The sequence below is a fragment of the Loxodonta africana genome, chromosome 13, assembly GCF_030014295.1.
Source record: "Loxodonta africana isolate mLoxAfr1 chromosome 13, mLoxAfr1.hap2, whole genome shotgun sequence".
NCBI lineage: Eukaryota > Metazoa > Chordata > Mammalia > Proboscidea > Elephantidae > Loxodonta > Loxodonta africana.
In genome coordinates, this window is record NC_087354.1 from 14,318,347 (window position 1) to 14,335,392 (window position 17,046).

Consider the following 17,046-nt stretch of genomic DNA (forward strand, 5'->3'; position numbering starts at 1 on the left):
TGGCTGAAGTTCATCCTCTAGTTATTTCCCCCCAAAAAAAGGTTCAGCTATTTGCATGTTTGGAAATGTTTGTGTGCTACCTATACAGTTGATCAACTATTTGGTTGATATAAATTTCTGGAGTCACATTTTTCTTCCCTGTCTCTTTATAAGTATTGCTCAGTGCCTTCTGTCACTGAGTGCCCTGTGGAGGAATCTGTATACAGCCTGATATTTTCCCCATTATAAGTGACTTGGATGTTTTTGCCTGGCTTCCCAAAGGATTTTGGGCTTTACTACTAAAATCCAGTAACTTTATTGGACGTGTCTCAGTATTCATCATTCTGGGCCATTTTTCCTAGAACATGTATTTCAATCTGTGACTGAGACTGTCTTTTATATTCAAATAATTTGTCCATAACAGTATTTTAGTTCTCGTCTTTATTGGAACCACTTATACTTATGTCAGACCTCCTTTATCTGTCTTCTATATCTGCCGTTTCCTCTTAATCTTTTTATGTTATCTGTTCATTTCCATATTCACTTTTTCTCAGTCCTGAGCTCCATAGACCTTACAGTGTTTTCAGAGGTGTGTCTCTCCATCTTTCTGCTGCTCTCAGTACGGTCTTTATTGGTGATCTAATTTTATTTTCTCTTCCATTTCTTTACTTACTTCTAATAGCTCATGTTTTATCTCCTTTAGCCTGACCAGCTTTTCCTTGAGTTCTTAAGCATGTGTGGTTTTTTGTTTGCTCTCTTTGCAATTTTTTTTTTTAAGTATTTAACAGTATGTTTGCACATAATTTCCATCTACTCCATGACCGTATATCTGGTGAGTATTCTTCTTCTGCCTTCTTTCCAATGGATCTTCTTCCTTTTTTGTTCATGCTGTATATCCTGTGTAGCCCTGGTGGTGCTGTGGTTAAGAGCTCAGCTGCTCACCAAAAGATCAGCAGTTCTTATCCACCAGCCACCCTTTGGGAGTGCTATGGGGCAGTTCTACTCTGTCCTATAGGGTCGCTATGAGTCGGAATCAACTCAACGGCAACTTTTTTTTTTTTTAATAGATCCTGTGCTGATCTTTTCCCACTATTGCTCTCTTTTGAGTTTTTCCTGGACCAGCTATTTACAATATGTCCATGTTGAGAAGAGCCAGGGGTGCTTCCAGGCTATCAGCAATTTACCTTATGAGAGGATTGTGGGGAGTTGGGATGTGTGGAAGGGGAACACTGTGCCAGCACAGAGATCAGCAGTTGCAAGATTACTCCCCATGCAGTCTCTCTCCTCCTCTGAGATCCGGCTTCCTACACATATGGTCTATCCTTGGGATTCCCTTGTGTAGCCCCGCTTTCCCTGCTTTTTATGACAGATTCCATCACCAGCTTGAGCATTCATTTCTTTTTGTCTCTTTTTCTAACTCAATTGTTTTAGTAAAGTATAATATACGTGCAGGAAAATACACAAATTGTAAGTTTAGAACTCGATTAATTTTTATAATGTGAATACAAACTGTGTAAAAGCCACACAGTTCAAGAACCAGGATATGAATGATATGAATCCCAGTCCTGTGCTTCTGATCCAGCTCAGGTCTCTTGCCCTCTACAAACATCTGCCTCCTCATTAGAAAAACGGGAAAAATGGTAAAAGCCCTCATTCTCCCTGCCTTCCAGGGCTGTCGTGAGGGTTGAGATGACAGACATCAGAGCACTTTGTGATTTTTAAGCATGATGCAAATGCCAGTTGTTGATCTGAGAATGCATCATAGGGACAAGTCTCAGTGTAGTCCTTCCCGTGTGATCATTAGTGGAAGTGCTTTGCAGGAAGGAAGATTGCTTGGCTTGGGCACAGGGAGCAATGGTAGTGGCCAAGCTTGGATCAGAGGCTGTTCTAAGGTCTTTCCTACTTAGTCCCCTTTTCTTTGCTTATAAATTGAACATACCTGTGTACAACACCAAATCAAGAAAGTGAACATTACCAGTACCTAGAAGTCCCCTCATGCCCCTGACCAGTCACAAGTCCACTCTACAAAGATAACCACTATCTTGACTCCCAACACTTCAGATTTATTTTACTTGTTTTTGCACTTTATATAATTGAAATTATGTAGTATTCAGTAGTTGTAATATACCATAATTCATCTGTTCTGCCGTTGGTGGGCATTTTTTTTTTTTTCCAATTTGAGATTAATACAAAGAGTACTGTCGTAAACATTCTTGACAGTGTCTTTGGTGGACATACCTAGGAGTGGGATTGCTGGGTAATAGAGCATGTGTATCTTCAGTTTTAGTAAATACTGCCAAAGAGTTTTCCAGAGTTGTTGAATGAGGTTAGAACTTCATCATCAGTAAAGAAGAGTTCGCATTGCTCACACCTTTGCTGACTCTTGGTATGATATTCTCCATCTTTTTCATTCTAGCCATTCTGGTGGGTGTGTAGAGGTATCTAATGGGAGTTTTAATTTGTTTTTCCCTGATGATAAAACCGAGCACCTTTTCATTTGTGTTTTGGTCATTTCAGTATCCTTTTTTTGTGAAGTGTCTGTTCATGTCTTTTGAACATTTCTACTGGGTCTACCTTTTTCTTAATTAATCTGCTGTAGGAGGTTTTAAAAATCTATATCCTGGATCCAATTACTTTGTCAATTACATGCATTACAAATCTCACCCGTGTATTGCAGATGTCATCTTCTCCCACTTCCTTACAGGTGCCTTTGGATGAACAGAAGTTCTTTGTTTTAATATAGTATAATTTCATGATATTTTTCCTTTATGATTAGTGCTTTTTATGTTCTTACTAAGAAATCTTTATCTGAACTCATTCTCCTTTTCTTTGATGATTAAAAAAGAAGTTTTAGGAGAAAACACTGTCTATAAAATGCACACTAAACAGTTTACACCACTTTTTTCCTCTCTCTCTCCTAATCCAAGCACCCGTAAGCCATAAATTCACCTCCTGGGCTGGTCTTGTCTCAAGAGCACGTGTCCACACCCTGACGCCACACTTTCAAAGAGCTCTGAGGTCAGAGTGCATGGAATCAAACATTTAATGAGCTGCAGTAAATCTTTATAGGACCAGCTGGTGCTGCACTCAGGGCTCTCGTCTTTTTACCGTTCCACTGAGAGGGGAGAAATCATGCGACCATGTAGGCTCTTTTAAACCCAACTGTGTAATATTCCACTTGAATCTTTGGCTTCTTCAGGATACAGATCAGCTCGGACAAACTGGAAAAATGAGAAGGGGCTTAGGCTTCCTTTAGCTCTTTTGAAAAGCTCTCCCTCCGCCCCCCAGCTCTGCTATCCTTTCCTTCTTCTGTTTTAGTTTTGTCCCTTCAACTGCTAAACATTTTGGACTTTAGACAGCGGAGTTGTACATCTATTCTGTGCAGATGTTTGAGGTTATTTGGAACATCAGACATCTGAACTGAGCACAGCACACCCTTTGCAAACCCACTGCGACTGCCCTGGGCTATACCCTGTGACCTTTACCCTCCCGGAAGGGCACCAGCGGGTCCTTCATCCGCACTCTGAAAGGTGATGTTTCCCCACTGTGGCTCAGGCCTTTTAGCCATGATTGAGTTTGGCATACTGGAAGCACTGTGTCTTTAAAAGATCCTTAAGAACATGTGTTCTCAATTTTCAGACCAGAGGGGAGGCTTTGGGTGCAAGTAGTTTATCTGGGAAGTGATCCCAGGAAGCACTGAGGGAGTGAGGACGTGAGAGAGAAAGGGGGGTGGAGAGAGCAGAGAAGGTGCATTGGTGGGCAGGATACTGCTGTAGGCAATAGGGCCATCCCTGTGGAACCTTCTGGAACTTGCCTCAGAATCACCCCCACCAAATAGTGAGGAAGCTAGGTATTTATCCAGCTAGAGCTCCCTCCCTTATTGGTGGAGGGTTGCTCGTAGCCAGAGAAAGGCTCCTGCAGGGAGGCTTGGGAAGCTGGCCTGGTGTGAGGGCAGCTGTCTGCAGGGAGCTCCTGTGGAGAGGCCGGAGAAGCTGAGGACACAGGGCTGGGGCACTGGCAGTGTCCGCTTCAATTATCTTGATAAATTGTCTCATAATGAGCAGTCTGACAATAACCAAATTTCCTACTAATACAAGTAGGAATCTGTGTTTTTAAATGCCTTTTCCTGTTTCTGCAGAATTGTTTTCATTGCATATTTGTGGATGTTATGAAATTCTCTAGGTGAAATATTGTAAGAAACTGTGCACAACTAGTTGAGCTGGAAAATTGGGTGCCCGCAGGGTACTGAAGGGGTCCTTTTAGCCCAACCCATGGAGCCCTATACCTTCATTACCCTTTGGACTCTCTCTGGGTCTGCATGGCTGCTGCTCACTGAACCCCACCCACTTCCCAGCCTTAGTCCAGAGCCACCTTTTTCAGCAGCCTTCTCTGCCCAAGACTTGGTTGGTTACAGTCTTTATCTCTACTTGCTTCCTTATAACTCCTGGCCTGTGCCTCCTACCTCGCAGCTTTAAATGGAAGCTATCTCTTTACTAATCTCTCCTGGGAGGCAGGGGCTGTGGCTCCCAGCTGAGGTACTGAGTCTCACACCTAGCAGGTCCCCAATAGCTGATGCCTGAACACTGAGCTGAATCCCCATGAGACAAGCCCTCCCAGCAGTAGATACACAGAATTTCATTGAGGTAAATGAGCCAGTTTAAATAATGCATTTATTTTTTCGACATGCAGATTCATGACCCTCCCTCTTCTCATGTTTCCAATCCCAAATCTGAACTGGGCATTGGGCTTCGCCTGCTGCCCCAGCTCTTCAGCTGGGAGCTGTTTCAGCTGCGACCGGTGTGTGCAGAGGTTCTCAGCAATGATGCTTCCTGCCCTTGTCACTACAGCATCTGATGTGTGCCGGTCTGTGGTGCCTGGTTGAAGGAGATTCATCCTGCAAGACCAAGCTGGACCCGCCTTTGGATGGCACTGAGTGTGGGGCAGACAAGGTAACCTCCTGTCTCCCACTGCCCCCCGCCCCCGAAGGCAGCCCCATGGCTCCTGGTGCCCTGAAGTAAGCAGTCATAGGCATCTCTCTTCTCAGAAGCAATCTGCACTCTGTGTTCATGAGCCTCAAAACATCTCCCAGGCATCCCCGAAATGCCCATGGAGGTCCCTCAGGGCACACAGGGACAGCTTCGTCACCTCATTCTTCTTTTCTTACATGTTACAAGAATTATTTAGTTAATATTTTTGTTAAATTAACTCCTTTTATCACGAGTGAATTTATTTAAAGAGAACACTTTACGGCAGCATACGTTAAATGGAAGAACGATATCACTTGACACACGTAACAGGCTATCGTAAAATGAATTTAATGGGAACAAGCAATGCTATCAAATTCTAGCTAGATGGTAGGAGAGTGAGCCTGCGCCAGTCTTCGTTAACGGGAGAGACTGTTAAGTGTTAACACAGGTGTTCAAGATACAGCAGCAACAATCTGAGACTTTCTCCTTGGCCCTGTGGGAAGGATTGAAAGAGCTGGATTGAGACCCTTGAAAACACATCTCATGCCTCGGGGTCATATGTCACACAGGATAGGAAATTCTGTTGTAGAAGATTGGCTTTCTCTTATCCTCAGAAAGAACCAGGGTTCACTCACATGGTGTCAGTAGTATCATTACAAACCACCAAAGCCAGCTCTGAAGCTCAAAACCACAGAGCGGGACACGCCACCTTTGCTCACAGTAAGCACGGTTTGCAGACACTCAGGTCTCTTCATGAGCCATGTGGATGATTCCTTTTTCTGAGAATTTACAAAATCCCAGTGGAGCACATGCCATGTGGAAGTTTAGGGCAAAACCCAAACTCTAGAGAGGTGTCAGTGTTGAGTAAGAACTGCTGCTAAAATTTGCAAACATGCACACCCCAAAATAGTCTACTTTTATTTTTTCCAGTTGTTGTAAAGTCTATTCCAACTCCAGGTGACCCTACATGTGTCAGAGTAGAACTGTGCTCTATAGGGTTTTCAATGGCTGATCTTTCCGGAAGTGGATTGCAGGTCTTTCTTCTGAGGTACCTCTGGGTGAACTTGAACCTTCAACCTTTTGGTGAGCAGCAGGGGCAGATTAACCAGTAAGCAAGGTACACACAGGCTTAATTTTATTACTACTCTGTAGTGCACAATTTCACATGGGTTTCACCACCTCTTTGACACGGTGAAAAACAGATGAATTGTGCACAACGGAATTAGTAAGCACGAGTGAGCCCCGCATACCTTGCTTATCGGATAATCCATCCCTTGACTATTTGCACCACCCAACCAGAAAAACCAAACCCCTTACCGTTGAGTCAATTCCAACTCAGGATGATGCCACCTTACAGAGTAGAACTACTCCCATAGGGCTTTCTTGGCTGTAATCTTTATGGAAGCAGATCACCAGATGCTGTTGGGTGAGTTCCAACTGCCAGCCTGTAGGTTAGAAGTTGAGCACAAACTATTTGTACCACCTACCAAAACCAAACCCACTGCTATCTAGTCAGTTCTGACTCATAGCAACAGGACTCCTAAATTATAAAAGCTGATTTGGGGGGCATGGTGTTTTTGGCGTGGGTGGATCACTAATTTGGGGAATGAGCAGGCTTCTTCTCTCCTTGAGCAGCTCGGGCCCGCGGGTCCTCCCTCTGTTTTAGTGGTGTCGCGCCGGGGAGTGTGTCAGCAAGACGCCCATCCCAGAGCACGTGGACGGAGACTGGAGTCCGTGGGGCGCCTGGAGCATGTGCAGCCGAACATGCGGCACGGGAGCCCGCTTCCGGCAGAGGAAATGTGACAACCCCCCGTAAGTCCCCCTCAGCCAGTGCGTTCTCCCAGGTGCCCTGATGGAGGTGTCCTGAGGCCAGGAGGAAGATCCTAAACTGCAGCGACCACTGCCTCGTGCAAAGGCGGGGTCTGTCGCACTGGAAATTTGGATGTTAGGAAAATGAAACTGAACCGAGAGTTCAGGGCACAGGGGCATCGTGAGTGTCCACTTAGCAGGTCTTTTCTTGGGTGCAGAGAGAGCACTTCTGTGAACCTGGGAGCAGTGAAGTTGTGTGGGGAGTGGGGTTCTCTGTTCCTTGGCTGGGTTCTGGAAGAAAGGTTTCCCAAGACAGGTGGGCTGCAACCCCTTGTCTCCTGCTTCTTGGTCTTACTTGGCCAAGGTCATCATAGGGAAGCCTGTAGACCTTCAGGAAAGTGTGATGACCCTGTCAAGTTGGCTGTTGACTGATTGGGGAACAGCATGGTGGTTAATGAGCTACGAAGTATCTGTGTGTTCAGCCCTCTTGTTCATCCAAATGGTTTTCACCTATCCTAGGAAGATTTGATGGGAGAAAAAGTGTTTTGGTCAGGGCTTTGATCCAGTTCATTGAGGTTCGAACGCCTGCTGAGAATTTGCATTTCTAACAAATTCCCTTCTGAGAATTTGCATTTTCACCCCAGATATACTGAATCAGAATCTACATTTTAACAAGATCCCCCAGGTGATTCTTATGTATAACTTCCTGAGAACTTGTTAGAAATGCAAATTCTCAACAGGGAGCTTGCCAGAAATACAAATTATCAGCAGAGGTTCAAACTCAAACAAACTGGTTCGAAGGCCTGGTTTTGGTGTTATTTCTCTGTAGATTACCTTGTGAGACACTGGTGATTTGGTTGTAGAACTCTCGCCTCCCTCGTGTAAGACCAAGGTTCAGTTCCCGACCAGTGCACCTCATGTGCAGCCATACCCACCTGTCACTGAAGGCTTGCATGTTGCTATGATGCTGAACAGGTTTCAGCAGAGCTTCCAGACAAAGACAGACTAGGAAGAAGGGCCTGATGATCTACTTCCAAAAATCACCCACTGAAAACCCTATAGCTTACAATGATCTGATCTGCAGCCAATCGTGAGTATGGCACGGGACCAGGCAGCGTCCCATTCTGCTGTGCATGGGGTTGCCATGAGTTGGAGGCCAGCTCGACAGCAACTAACAACAACAGATGACTTCGTGAAACCAGTTGCTGTCAAGTCAACGCCAGCTCTTGGTGAACCCCGTGTGTCAGAGAAGACCTGTTCTCCATAGGGTTTTTAATGGCTGATTTTTCAGAAGGAGATTGCCATGCCTTTCTTCCAAGTTGTCTGTGGGTGGACTTGAACCTCTAACCTTTCAGTTAGAGCCAAGTGGGTTAACTGTTTGTGCTACCCAGGGACTCTGATTACCTCATAACCCATTGCCATCAAGTTGATTCCAACTCACAGTGACTTTATAGGACAGAGTAGAACCGCCCCATAGGGTTTCCAAGGAGCACCTGGTGGATTCAAACTGCCGACCTTTTGGTTAGCAGCCAAACTCTTAACCACTGCGCTACCAGAGTTTCCTGATTGCCTCATCGGTGTCCTTTTATGGACCATGATGACACCATAACACTTCTTGTTCACCTTTGCTCATTCGTTCCTCCAGAAAGCTCTGGCCTAGACTTTATGTTCTGTTACAATAATTCCCTATTTTTACTCCTTTTTTAAATGGTCTGTTTTATATGTTACCTGCAACACATCAATTTTGAAAATGAGCAAGTTGTAAATCATGATTGAAAAGAAACGTTTTATATCCACCTTAAATAATAACTGATTATTTAACTCTCAAATCCCTCTGTTTTTAACAATCATGATGCCCAGGCTCTGCCTCAGACCAGTTAAATCACACACTTGGGGGTGGGACCCAGGAATGGAATGTTTTAAATCTCCCAAATGATTCCAATGGCTGGCTAAGGGTGGGACCTTCTGGTGCTACTAGAACAATAGTACCACAAGTGGGTGTCTTTAAAGAACAAAAGTCTATTGCCTTATCGTTCTAGAAGCTAAAAGTCCAATCAGGGCATCTGCTCTAAGGGAGGGTCCTTCTTTGTTGGTAGCCCCAGGCATTCCTTGGCTCCTGGAGGGATCTTTCACAGGCGTCTTCCCTTCCCTGTGTGTCTCTGTGTCTGTTCTCCCTTTATAAGACACCACTCAGAAGTGATTCTGTTTAGGGCCCTCCCTACTCTGGTATGGCCTCATTAACATAACAGGTGCAGAGGTTAGGACTTGCAGGATTATTTTGGAAGACGTTATTCAGTCGTAGCACCTTTCTCCCGTACGTTCTCACTGAACAAGGGAAATCTGTGGGACTGGAGCACATGGTCTGCTGGGTAGTCATGAGTTTCAGCACATCAGACTTTTATGGGCATCAACACATCCCTGAGAGCGAAGTCTGCATGTCTAATCTCTGGAGTCCGCAACACCCCTTAGGATTTTCTCATGGGGCAGGGAAATGGCACAAGACAGGAAAGAAAACACTGGTCTTCTCACCCCTTTGGCCCCCTGTGCTCCCTCCCGGGGCTGCCTTTCCAACATCAGGTCTTCAGGGACACGTCGATGGAGCCCTACCTCTGGGCCAAGGGCTCTGCTAGGTGTAAGCTTACAGTGACAAGTGACAGCAGATAAAATCCCTGCCTGCTTTCAAGGGGCACAGTCCTGCCAACTCTGCTGGGTCTTCCCCAGACACCTTAATCCTTTCTAACCCATGCTCTTCTTTCCTCCCCTCTCAGTAAATAGTGCTACCATCCATGACCTGGCTTGAGTCCTTGAGTTGTCGCCTTGTCTGCTTTTCTTCCTCCTTCTTGTCTGATCATAATAATAGTGAGTCTAGCAGCTCTCCTCACGTGCCAGGAACCTTTCTAGACATTTAAATGTAGGAAATTCTTTAATGTTGCCCTATGAAATGTCCACCATCTGTTAGTTTGTCACACTGTGGTGGCTTACATGTTGCTGCGATGCTAGAAGCTATGCCACCAGTATTTCAAACACCAGCAGGGTCACCCATGGTGGACAGGTTTCAGTGGAGCTTCCAGACTAAGACAGACAAGAAAGAAAATCCTGGCAATCTACTTCCAAAAATTAGCCAATAAAAAACTCTATGGATCACAACAGAATATTGTTCAACACTAAACAGATAATAGGTAAGAGATAACATTGGTGAAGGGTAAGACAGTACACAGTACTGGGGAAGTCAGCACAACTTGTACAAGGCAAGGTCATGGAAGCTCTATAGATACATCCAAACTCCCTGAGGGACCGAATTACTGGGCTGAGGGCTGTGGGGACCACGGTCTCGGGGAACATCTATAGTTCTATTGGCATAACAGTTTATAAAGAAAATGTCCTACATTCTACTTTAGTGAGTAGCGTCTGGGGTCTTAAAAGCCTGTGAGCGGCCATCTAAGATACTCCACTGGTCTCACCGCTTTGCGAGCAAGGGGAGAATGAAGAAAACTATAGATACAAGGGAAAGATTAGTCCAAAGGACTAATGAACCACATCTACCACAGCCTCCACCAGACTGAGTCCAGCACGACTAGATGGTGCCTGGCTACCACCGCCAACTGCTCTGACAGGGATCACAACAGAAGATGCCGGACAGAGCTGGAGAAAAATGTAGAATAAAATTCTAACTCACAAAAAAATGATCAGACTTACTGGTCTAACAGAAACTGGAGAAACCCTGAAAGTATGGCCCCTGGACACCCTTTTAGCTCAGCACTGAAGTTACTCCCAAGGTTCACCCTTCAGCCAAAGATTAGACAGACCCACAAAACAAAACAAGACTAAAGGGGCACACCAGCCCAAGGACAAGGATGAGAAGGCAGGAGGGGACAGGAAAGCTGGTAATAGGGAGCCCACGGTTGAGAAGGGAGAGCGTTGACATGTTGTGGGGTTGCTCACCAGTGTCGTGAAACAATATGTGTACTAACTGTATAATGAGAAGCTAATTCTGTAAACCTTCATCTAAAGTAAATAGAAATATATATACACATATAGTTCGGTCTGACCCTGGGAAATGAGCCCCCTAGGATGGAAGGCATTCAGAGTCCACAGTGGCCCCAACAGTGGGCTCCGGCGTACCAATGATCGTGAAGACGGCTTGGGAGCAGGCAACGTTTTGTTCTGTTGCACATAGGGTTGCTGTGAGTCGGGGCCAACACGATGGCCTCTAACAACAGGAGAGTGGTATTATTTTTATCCCCATTTTACAGATAAAAACCTGGAATCAGAGAGAGGCTAAATAACTTGCCCAGTGTCCCAACCTAGGTAGTGACAAGCCAGGTATGGACCCAGGCACCAGGCTCCAGCTCCTTCCACACTGCTTCCTGCTGCTAACCCTCTCAAATTCATTCTCCTCACAGGAGCCAGAGAAGCTCACTTAGGCATCAGTCCGATCGCACCTCTCCATGCTTCAGCCCATTCGGTCACTTCCTGCTGCGAGTAGGATATGATCCCCACTCTGAACCTGGCCTCCCGGCCTCCTCACTGCTCCTCATACGTTGTCCCACCCCCAGGACATCTGCCAAGCTCCTTCCCCTTTCCTGACTTGCTCTTTTCCCCTTTGGGCCTCAATGTAAATGTCTTTCCTCAGGGAGGCTCCTTTATGAGAACACCACTCTGATTGGATTAGGCTTCACCCTACTCCAGTCTGACCCCATGTTAGCCCAACTGATAATCGTCTTCAAAGACCATGTTTCCAAACACCTACAAGGGTTAAGACTTCAATATAAATTTTAAGGGACACAATTCAATCCATAATTGAGTTCCCTTCATCGTCTCGTGCAGAGGAGACACCCCATAATAAGTGCTGACTGACTTGCCGACTGGAGGTATGCTTGCTGGAGAAACACCGTCTCTCAGTTCATTCAGTGCCCCCAGACACATACCTAATAGTACATTTACCCTTTCCCCAAACACAAATGCTATCATAAATTCTTATTCCAAGAAAGTTTATCACCAGGTGGGTCCCCACACTTTTCCCGTCGCTCCTCATGAAGGCCTGATAAGAACCGAGCAGCCAGGGGTGGGGCCCAGGCAATGGTGGCTTAACCAGTAAGCAGGATATGCACAGGCTTAATTGTGTTTACTTCTTAACCTGTAGTGCACAATTTCACATGGGTTTCACTACATCAAAGACAAAAACAGGTGACATTAGGCCTACAAATTAGTAAACACAAGTAAGCCCGTGCATACCGTGCTTATTGGGTAATCCATCCCTGGCCAGGTCTCTGGCATCACGTCACCTGCCCTACCCCACCCTACTGTCCCTCCACCTGGGCCTGCCCTCCCTAGCAAGGCTGTAGCTTACAGCTGGAGGTGCTCAGGGCCTTCTCAGGAACAAGCTGCAAACCATAACCTGGCCTCGTTTATCCCCGAGGGAGGGACATGGTATGCTTTTACATCCATAGCATTTACACTGTGAACGTCCTCTCATCTGTTGCAGTAAGAGTGTAACTCTGTTTTCTGTTCTGAACAGAAGCCGCTCTCTTTCCCCTTGCAGCTGTCTGGTCTCCCCTTGTTTACCAGTCCAGGGTGATAGGAGGTGCTGGGCCAGCCTGGGTTGGGGTCCTAGCGGTGGTCCCTGGGCTTCCATGCAAGATGAACATGGGGATACAATTCATGAAGTCCTGGCTGTCATTCACATTTGCGTTTGTCGGCGACCTGATGAGGTGATTTTTACAAAGCACAGCTGATGGAGGCCCCCGAGCCGAGCCTTGTCCAGTACCATGTCCCCTCCCATCTCACTCCTTAAATCACCAGGCTTGCTGCTTGAAGATTTCATAGTGGTGTCCAGATCCCCCCACTCTGTGCATCACAGCTCGGAACCTGCCTGTGGGCCCCTTCCCACCCTTTCACTTTATATTCTTGGCTCCTTCCCCATCTGTTGCAGATGGTTTATTCACTGTCCAAAGATGTTGGCAAGAGACCCCATTTTTTTCCCTAGTCTTGGTCTTTACAGCTAGTGGAATTTCTGTTTCTTGCCAGCTGAAACGGAGGCCACAGGGACCATCCATGTTTTAAAACCAGCTTCCTAGGCTGGTCCTTTTCTGCTTAACTTGTGTCACTGTCGGTGGGAGTTTCCTCTAAAAGACTGCACGGTAGTAAGTTCATCTTTAACTGGAATTCTGGTACCCCGTTAGAAGGCTCGCGTTTGGGGAGGGCTGAGAGTGGGGTGAGGAGGTAATGCCTGGCTGCTTTTGTGTAAAAGCCAGCTCAACTGGAGCAAAAGGAGGGTTGAGAGGTTGCTGGAGATGCATAGAAGGTTAGTGAGAATGTCGGGGCCGCTGAGCTGGGACGACGGGGTGGGGGATTGGCATGCCTGCAATCGTTCTGCAGTTCCGCAGTGAAACCCCAGCATGAGCCTCGCTGTGCCAGCAACCTGGCATTCATCTGAGTCGTTTTTAGAAATCCCAGTCTAATACGCTTCAACATCACTTACATGTGTTACTTGGATGCCTTTCAGAGGAGGCCTTAAAACTAGGGCGTCCTCTGCCCTGAAGGGACAGAGCCACCCCGTGCCCGCTCTGTGCTCTGCAGCTTTGCCTGCTTCCTCACACGGCATGGGGCAGGAGCCTGGGTGTCAGCACTTGCTGTGTGTGCCGCGTCTCTGGGTGGCGAGCAGGTGTGAACTGCTCTCATGACTTTATCTTCCAATTTGCCATCACCTAAGAAAGCAAAAAAAAACAAGGCCATTCAGCTGAAGCTTTCTTTTTTACCCACTCCCAGGGACAGGGCAGATCTGCTGCCTTGGTTTTCTGTTCATTTCTGCAAACTTTTGCTGCTTCTCTACTCTGTGCTTGGTCCTGCCCTAGGGCCCTGCAGATCCAACCCTGGGCAGAAGCCTTGCCCACCAGGAGTTCATGATCTGGGGAAGAGTTCACGATCTGGGGAGGATCTCACCATCTGGGGTGGAACTCACCATCTGGGGAGGAGCTGACAATCTGGGGAGGAGCTCACGATCTGGGGAGGAGCTCACGATCTGAGGAGGAGTTCATGATCTGGGGTGGAGCTCACCATCTGGGGAGGACCTTACCATTTGGGGAGGATCTCACCATCTGGGGAGGAGTTCATGATCCGGGGTGGAGCTCACCATCTGGAGAGAACCTTACCATCTGGGGAAGAGCTCACCATCTGGGGAGGAGCTCGCTTGTCTCCACACTTTCAGTTTCTCACAAAGCTCCTCTTCCTTATTCCTCTCCCTCTTACTGAAGCAGATTTATTGGAGTGTACCATACAGAAGGAAACCCTGGTGGCATAGTGGTTAAGTGCTACAGCTGCTAACCAAAGGGTAGGCAGCTTGAATCCGCCAGGAGCTCCTTGGAAACTCTATGAGGCAGTTCTACTCTGTCCTATAGGGTCGCTATGAGTCGGAATCGACTCAACCGCACTGGGTTTGGGTTTGGGTTTGGGTTTGGGTTTGGCACCATAGAGAAAGAGAAGTGCACCTATCATGGCTGCCCACGTGCCAGCACGTGTCAGGACAGCCTGTGTGGCCTTGCTGGCTCCCACTGCCATGTTTGTAAACTCGTGAAGAACTGTCCGTTTCTCAGACTAGCTGTACCATTTTCACAGCAGTGAGCCAGGGGTGGGTTCCAGTGCCTCCACACCCTTAACGTGATGTTGTCAGTCTTCCATCTCAGTCATTCTGGTTGGTGTGGAGAGGTATCTCACTGAGGATGTTATTTGCGTTTCCCCGACAAGAAATGAAGTTGAGCATCTGTTTATGTCTTTATTTGCCATCTGGGTGTTCTTTCTTATGAAGTGCCTGCTCAGGGGATTTGGTGGCCTAGCTAAGTGTCTGCCTTGTGTTTAGAACATCCTAAGAAAGTAAGAATAAAAGTTGGCGATTGATATTGGAGAATGTATCAGCAAAATGAATAGCACTCAGGTGACTGTATCAGCTGATCAGTCAGCCCTTCCAGGGCTGCAATACCCAGTGGGCAGCCTCTTCCAGGCCTGCTTCTGCCAGATCCAGGGGCTCTCAGGCATCACGTTTCATCTTATCTCCACCCCTTACTTGCCCCCTGAGCATTTATTTAACCTATTGGAGCTTCAGTTTCCCATCCAAGGCTGCAGTCAGGGCTCCCTGGTGATTCTTTATACCAGCTTGAAAAGGTCGTGGTTTTAAAGAGTCGTATAGTGTTAGCTGTTTACCTTTGGTTGGTTATTTGAAAGTGCCTCTCCCTTGCAGCTTGTCGCCATGTCCCCAGGTGATGGTCCCTCATGTCAAGGTAAGGTTCAACGTGCTGATGCCTTCCCTCTCCGTGACCCTGCGCAGTGGTGCCCTTCAGGCTGGTGCTTTCCCACCCTCACGGGAGAGGCCGAGGAAGGACACAGGCCTGTCTTTCCCCTCAGAAACCGACAACTCTGGCCTACCATTAATTCCATTATTTTAATAGTTGTTTTGATTGTCGTTCTGTGATTTAATCATCCTTCACTTTAGCCATGTTTCTTTGTTTTTATTCTTCTGGGATGTCGTTTTCTTTATCCTCTCTGCATAACTCAGAAGGACAAGTAGGGTGAATGTGAGCCTCAGCTCTGTGTGCCTCAGGCCTGAGGGTATCTCTCACCCGCTGTGTGGATTTGGTCCCTCCTGCCTCACTTGCACCTCCTGAAGGCCCTGCGTCCATGCTGCTCAAGCGTCACCCACTTGGCCCAGAAGGAGGTCCCTTCCTCCACGTTCCCCCACACAACTTGTATCAGGAAGACATTTCTGGAGCTCCCTATCAACCGCCTGCCTCCCAAAGATTCTCCTCCTGTCTCCTCTACACCCGTGTATTGAGGGCCGCTTTCTGTTGTCTTGGGACCAGTGTATGCCCAGGAGACCCTAGCTGATGTTGAAGTCTCACAGGGACTCTGGGAGATCTCTATTACGGAGCAGCCATGAAGAGGGAAAAGCTCAGAGCATCTTCTGGCCTGACTACAGGGGCCTGCCCACATATACCAGTTCCACTGAGTCGACTCTGACGCATGGCAACCCCGAGTGTGTCAGAGTAGAACTGTAATCCATAGGGTTTTCAATTGCTGATTTTTTGGAAGTAGATCGCCAGGCTTTTCTTCTGGGGCCCTTCTGCATACACGTGAACCTCCAGCCTTTTGATTAGCCGCTGAGTGTGTTAACCGTTTGTACCACCCAGGGACCCCACCCATATACAGACTCTGGTGTGATTGGGATGGTTAATCACTTTGCTAGTAAATTGCTTCTCCCCTTTTCCCATGCTGTTCAAAACAGTGATTCAAGGGAAAACTGAAAACATCAACTCTTTGTGTCATTTTAAGATAAGCCCTGAATATATAGTGCAATTCTGTTTGACTGCAGTTTTTTAAAGACCATCTTGTGCAGGGTTCTCTGCTGAGGCTGTAGAGGAGCAGAAGGAGATGAGAACCCAGCTCAGTATTACTCAAAGTTGACGGTGAGCAGCGTAGCAGAGACCCACAGGAAGTCAGGAGAGGTGCCAGGAAGGAAAGTAAAATAGGCTGCAGGGAGGAAGTGGCCTCAAGGGTGGCAGAGAGCTCGGGGTGTGGAATGGGGAAAATAGGGCCGTGAGCTTGATGGGGGCTGCAAGGGGACTTGTCTAAGAGAAAAGAAGGAGGATAAGCAGAGCTGGGGAGGGCAGCATGTTGAGGGTGCCTCTGATATCCTGTGGGCAGCCCCTTCCAGGCCTGCTTTCTGCTCATCCCAGAAGTTCTTTCTTGTCACGTTTAGCCTCTTCTCCGGCTGCCTGCTGTCAGGCGTGCAAGGTAATGTATGTGGGTCAGCCAGATGTAAATCTGGGGAAACCAACTGATGAAGGTGGACGAATCTGAAGTTAACAGCGAAGCTTGATGATAGCTCTGGAAATTGATTATACGCCAGAAACAAATCTCAGTCCACGCTCTAAGGCATGTAGGTAAATGTAGCTTCCTGTATCTTCTGGAAAGCAACCTAATTTGCATTTTTGAAATCCCTTCCAGTAGGTGTTAGATTTTCAGTTGGTTCAGGAGTTTTCACCCCATCTTCCTTGAGTTTACATCTAAGTTCTAGGGGGACACACGTGGTCCTTGGGACATCTGGCCACACAGGATCTGCTGTGTCACCAGCTCCTTCTGGTCCCCAGTCAAGAGCACGCTCCTGTTGCCATAGAGAGACCTTTTTGCTGGTCCACGTGGCCTTTCCAGGGCCAGCTGCTCTCTGCTCCTTTCACACTGTGCTGAGTGACACAGGAACCCATTCCTTTACCCATTCAACAAGTATTTTGTGTCAGGCAAG

At 47.1% G+C, this 17,046-nt stretch overlaps 1 protein-coding gene across 1 annotated transcript in view; it reads left to right on the forward strand.

The window, feature by feature from the left end:
• ADAMTS17 (ADAM metallopeptidase with thrombospondin type 1 motif 17) overlaps positions 1-17,046 on the forward strand; it is a 389,915-nt gene that overhangs the window by 280,682 nt on the left and 92,187 nt on the right. The window contains exons 10-11 of the mRNA XM_064267055.1: positions 4,827-4,928; positions 6,613-6,758. Coding sequence (XP_064123125.1) covers positions 4,827-4,928; positions 6,613-6,758 — 248 coding nt within the window. The remainder of the gene's footprint in view (positions 1-4,826; positions 4,929-6,612; positions 6,759-17,046) is intronic.